The sequence below is a fragment of the Gossypium raimondii genome, chromosome 8 (assembly GCF_025698545.1).
Source record: "Gossypium raimondii isolate GPD5lz chromosome 8, ASM2569854v1, whole genome shotgun sequence".
Classification (NCBI taxonomy): Eukaryota; Viridiplantae; Streptophyta; class Magnoliopsida; order Malvales; family Malvaceae; genus Gossypium; species Gossypium raimondii.
Window position 1 is genome coordinate 14,493,173 of NC_068572.1, and position 6,373 is coordinate 14,499,545.

Here is a 6,373-nt window from a genome sequence, read left to right on the forward strand (position 1 = left end):
CGAATATAACTAATTACTTTTTCGAGAAATTTACAACATCAAAATAACAATATCTTAGTATAATCTTCCTTCGATATGAGTTTTGAATATGTTAGGTTCTAAAAATATTACTCAAAAATCTATCACATTTTGAAGATGTTGGGTTCTAATATATGTATAGGTTTAGATACTCTTGAGTTATAAATTAGCTAAAGTTCTTATTGATGAACGCATGAATTAACATAAAATTGGTTTCATCTTAATATGTTACAATAGTAAAAGTTCACTAGTAAGAAACAGAGAAGTAAACAAGCCGAAGTCAAAAGTGTAGATAACAACATATTATAGTGAACATTTTGATGAACACATGAATTAACATAAAACAAGTTTCATCTTAATATGTTATAGTAGTGAAAGCTGATTGGTAAGACACAGAGAAGTAAACAAGCCGAAGTCAAAAATGTAGATAACAACATATTATAGTAAAAAGTAGATTTCAATAGATTAAGCATCAAGCAGGCAAAAGGTCTTCCTCCTTTATGTTAACTGATCACATAAGACACAGTTGCTTGTAGTTTTAATAGCATCATTTAATTTTGACGAGTGATCACTCAAAATCGTCGTCGTTGTTAATCCCATCAAGGATGGCTATGAGAGCCACCACGAAAGCATAATCCACATTCGGATATATCGTCACCATAAACTTGTCCTTCCCAAGGAATTCGCTTTCAACACTGCACTTCTTGTGCATCTGCAGTGCTCACACATATAGAACCCACACACATGTACATATCATTATTCCTATGTTAATACAATCTTACAAATATTAATATATCGGTTAAAGCACTTGGGAGATTATTTATTATTAAATTCATCAATTTAATCTATATACTATTAAAAAGAATTAAATAAATCTAAATTGAAAGATAATTAACATTGCTTTATGCAAAATATTTTAAATTTTCTTTCCAATTGTAATTCATTTAAAAAATTCATTTACAAAACCATAAAAGCATCAAAAATTACTAACTTTGTTAAACAACAAATGATATTTTTTTAAACAACAAATGTTAACTCATTTGCATTTTGAACTTATTTGATTCTTTTTAGTAGTACAGGACTAAATTGATCCATTTAATAATAGAGGATTAATTTGATATAGCCCCAATAATACATGGATCTCCTAAATACTTTCACCTCTATGTATCTATCTATCTATACTATTTTGTTGAGTTAATGTCACTAGTCAACTCAACACGAATTGAATTAAAAATTACTTAAAATTCTTTTTTAATTAAGCTTTGAATTTTAATATATTGATATTTTTGTCTTTTACTATTTTTATATGAAAATCTTAAATAAAACAACTAAAAATGCAGTATCTAATAATTAAATAAAAAATCTAACCCATGCCTAAGAAATATTTAAACATAACTATTTTCCTATTTCACTTATAACTCAATTATTATTTTTTATAAATATAATTTTAATTGAAAGTGTGACAAAATCTAGTATACTATTATAATGCATTTGATTAAATTTATGTCACTCATCAATTAAACTCTAACTTTTGCTGAATTTATCAAAAATTATTTATTTTACAAAGCAATAAATATTATTTAGAGGGTATTTAAATTATGTTATACTTTGATAAATCTCTAAAAATATATATAAGTATATGACCCTTACTCAATTTTATATAAATAATAACATGATAACACTTCCTTTCTTAATCGGTTCTTCTCTTATCTTATTATTATTCATATCACCACTAGACTCACTCTTCCTATGAGTATTTAATCCATTCTTAGCCTCAATAATAAGTTCTTTCGTTTCTTACTTGAATGCTTAAATAAGGGATGTTACACAAATGTATACTAGAAAATTTTATTTAAGCCATATCGTAAGTACCAATCATTTGTGTTTATATCATTACTCTTATTCTTAATTTTTATCTGTATTGTAGTTATCATTCTTATCTTAAAGCTTAACTAAAATTTACTACAAAGACTGTGATTGTTCACTAAAAGATAATAACAAATTTAGTTAAAATAAAATAATAGTAATAATATTTTAAACATTAAAATAACATTATCTCAATAATTGTTCTATTGAATTTTGTCAATGTCAATTCCTAAAACCATTTTGTTTTATAATTGCATGACGAGCTTTCTGCATAGAAAATATATCTAACAAAGATCTATTCTATTATTTAAACTTTTGAGTAAATTGGTGTTATGAATCGGCCGAACATTAACTTAGTTGAAAAAACCTCTAAAAAGTTATTAAAGTTATTATTTATATAAAATTATTTTATACTTGTTGTGTGCCATAGTAGAGTATATGTGTAATTAAATCGTAGGAAGAGGGTGTGAAGTACCTGAGCCAAAATAGTGTTACGCTCTCCGGAATAAATGAAACAGGATCTTTCCAGCCAGCTTCCTTCCATTCTGAAATCACAAACATCCTCTTTTGGGTTGGTTGCCAAGAACACATGCAATTTTGTCTTGAGTTGGATCATTGATGATCGCTTCGCTGTGAATATCAGATCTTTTTCTTCCGTGCTTTCCCCCCTGAATACTTGCCACCTATCGTGGACGGTCATTATCTATTTAACAAATCAAGGTAGCTAATTTTACATGTAGTGTTAAAATAAAGCTATGTCTGAGAAACTTGAACAACAGAAACCAAACCTTGTGTCGAAGAGTGCAAACGGGATTTCCGGCAGCATCGGTTAAGAGGCGACGGTCATGGATGCTGAAAAATTTGCCTTTGGTTTTGAACATTATGTTGCCATAGATGTCAGTTACAGCAAATTTGCCCTCACTGATGGTCAAAACCTTTCTGACGACAACCAGATCTATTGGTTGAGGGTAGCAGTATTGAGGCCCAATCACGGAAACACGAGTAGCCAAAGGTGGGTAAGCACTTGGTGTAGCCAGCGGAGGATATGCCTGTACGTGTTCCATCTAGCTACCACTGCGGTAGCCGATGAATGAAGATGAACTCTTCAATTGATTTTGTATATGGTTTACATCTTCAATTTGCACCCACGAACTCAGTCAACTCACCTCTCCTCTTGACAATTGTAACGTACTAAAATTCCTAAGATCCTGACTTCTCAAGTCCTCATGCTTAAAAAGGAAGGGTCAAAAAAAAAAATTCAACTGAATCATTTAATTATCTGAAATAAGTTGGTGCTTGATAATCTAAAAATTAAGTGTTGAAAAATAAATATTGAATTTAAATTATAAAATTTGTTTTATATATTACTTAAAAGTTAATTTTTGAATATAAATAGACTGTTTGATAAGTATAGATTTTAAATTATAGAAAAATTATGTTGTAGATTTTATCTTTAATTTTAACTTTTCACCTTATTCTAAACAAAAATAAAATTTTAAACGTAAAGTTTTTAAAGGATAATAAAATGATATTAAATGAATTGAGAATATTCTCCGATAAGTAGTTCTTACCTACTTATTATTTTCTACACTTTTTAGAAAAAATTCTATCGGATTGTTTTAATTTTGAATTATGAAACATGTCTAAAAATAGAAATGGAATTAATTTTTTCAATGATTTATCAAAAGAAAGCCTAAGTTAAAATTTTAAATTAACAATAATTATTAAAAACTTTAAAATATATAAAATATGAAAACTAAAAGAAAATATTGTATTTATAAAAACCAAAATGAAATTGAATCAAAACATAATAAAAAGTCAATTTTATTAAAAGAATATGAAAATAATAAAATAAAATAAAATAAAATAAATTTATTGATTTTTTAACCAATTATTTGAGTTTTCAATATGTAAGTTAAGACTAATTTTTAATCTTTTAACCAATTACATGTCTTATTCTTTTCCTAAATTATATGGTATGCTTATCATACATATACATGCATATATTTTGTAGTCAATTTAAATACCATCATTTTATCACAAAAAGACATAAAAATTACAATTATTTCTTTGAAGCATATTTTAGGTCAAAATCCAAATATTCTGAATTTTGAGATTTTTCCCAAAACCACATGTAATGCCCCAAAAATTCCTTATATTTATTTTTGTATGCTTGTGACATAAATATTTGTCTGCTTTAGTGGTTATGTGTTCTGAGGGTGATTGGGAGGTCTTAAGTTCAAGCCTTAGCTTGGTTAAATTTTTGTTTGTTTTAATGAATAAACCCCTATCTCTAATCAGTAGGCTTTTAATTAATTATTTGTAAAAACATGTTAAAAATGGGCTTACTGTTTGGTGGATTGGTGTGTTAAAGGTCATGAGTTCGAGGCTTTGGATGAACAAAGGTTTTAATTTTTATTGCTTGGTCGTGGAGGTGTTGTAGTTTGACTGAAATTTGAGTGTTTGAGGAGTGTGGGGATGTGTGGCCGATTTTTAGGAGGCTAGTGAAGGGGGATTTTGGTTGTTAAAGGGTTTGGATAGGGGGTGGTTGAAGAATTTGGAGGAGAGGATTAAGGGATGTGGTGAGAGGCTGTGCTAAATGGGTTTTCCTTTTTCAAAATTTCGGCACCGTTTCCCCAAAATTTCCCAAGTTGTTGACGGCAAATCCCTTCCCCTCTTGGCCGAAATTTCTCCTAAGTTCTCCTTTTCTCTTCTTCTCTTTTTGCAAATTCGATTTTTGTTTTGTTTTCTCTCAACTCCCTATTGGTCACTCTTAGTTATTTGAACCAATTTTTGTAGTTGTTCTTTTTCTCTTTTCCTTACTGATTGTGTTTCCTCTTATACCCCATTTTGTTGTTGCTAAAATTCCATTGATTCTTGCTAAGTTTTGAGCAGTTATTTCTCCTTCTTTGCCGACCATTTGTCTATCTTTCATCTATTCATATTGGGCGGTGAGCAAACGTTCGCCACTTTACTCTTCCCTTGGCCGAATCTTCTTCCTCCTTTCACCCTTCTCTTTTTCATTGTCTTGCTGATTTTTATTTCTTCCTCGTTCAGCCGACTGTGTTCCTACCTCTATTCTCTGGTGAGCATTCTTTATTTTCTGTTAAGTTCTTGCTCTTCGTAGTTGGTTTTCTTATCGCAATTGTTGGTAAGGGTAAATAGTATGGAGTTAGCTTTTTGCTTGTTGGATCAATGCTTACCTATTTTTGGTTGGTGCTTAGGAATTGATTCGAGGGGTGGAAGATCATTAATTGGCATTAAGTGGGCAAAACCTCCCTCTTTACTCGTTTGAAGGTAACATAGTTTCTAGTTAACACTCGGTCAACTCGTGTGGTTTTGATTGAGTAAGAGTACAAGTGATTAATTGATGATTTTTTGGTCAAATGTAGGTTTCAAAGGCTCGGGATTTTCCTTCTCAGCGAGTAGAAACTAGGTGTCTAATCACATCATTGAAAATGCTAGTCGACGAAAAGCCAAAAAATAGGACTGACAACGCCACACGAGCGTAGGATCGCTCATGTGGTAGGTCGTGTGATCGATCATGGGCGTGTGGTCGACGAGGCTAGCCATGTACGATTCATGGGCCAGGTTGAATTGGACCATTTTGGGCCATGTGGGCCACACGGACGTGTGGGCCCACATGGGCATGCAACATGGGTCGTGGGCCCATTTTCACTGTTTGACTGCTAAGGTTGCACGGGTCACCCGAATGGACTGTGGACCTACTGTAGGGTCAGTAAGCTTACCTAGATCCCTAATTGACTAATATGACTGTATGACTGATATGATTATGCATGTTATTAAGCATGATGATGTCCCACTGGTTTGATACTGTATGCCCTGATTTTATGCATGATATTATGTTTTAGCATGTCATATATGTATATTGCATTGCATTGGGGTGGGATTGATATTGATTGGAGGAAGTGTACTGAAAGGCTTCAATTCTAACTTTCTGACAGCTCAGCTGCAAATACTGTCTGGTGCCGCATTCGGTATTATTTAGAGTGTAGGAATGGGTGGGTGGATTATATCCCCACATGGAGTGTAGGGTTGGACGGAGATGGAGTGTAGAGGCTAGTTGGGTAGAATTTTATAACTGCATAACTATCACTATTACTGTACTGTGATGGGCTAAGGCCCTAATGCTTACTGTTACTGAAATTGGCTAAGTCCTAAACTGATACTGATACTGGTACTGAAAAGGTTTAGGCCCAAATCGAGATTATCTGTTATTGTCTGTTTGTTTGCATGGGGATTACACACTGAGTTTATGTAAACTCACCCCTTTTGTTTAATCTGTATAGGTAATCCCCAGACATAGGCGGATCGGTGCGGCGGAGGACTCAGCGGTGGCCACACGACTCCTTTTTGCTATTTGATACTTATTTATGATTTTAAGTTTTATTTTAAGGTATTTTTCTGTAATAATGGCCTCAACGGATTTTTACCTAAAAATTGGATTTTATACTGTTTTCTATTTATA

The 6,373-nt window shown here is 31.8% G+C and overlaps 1 protein-coding gene across 1 annotated transcript; it reads right to left on the bottom strand.

Moving 5' to 3' along the window:
* Window positions 1-281: 281 nt before the first annotated feature.
* On the bottom strand, window positions 282-3,050 carry LOC105790884 (protein LURP-one-related 15). The gene is made up of 3 exons (XM_012618687.2): window positions 2,673-3,050; window positions 2,360-2,587; window positions 282-730 (listed from the first exon to the last, which is right to left on the bottom strand). The coding sequence occupies exons 1-3, from the start codon at window positions 2,946-2,948 to the stop codon at window positions 587-589; spliced, it is 648 nt and encodes a 215-aa protein (XP_012474141.1). The 5' UTR covers window positions 2,949-3,050; the 3' UTR covers window positions 282-586.
* Between the last annotated feature and the right edge of the window lie 3,323 nt (window positions 3,051-6,373).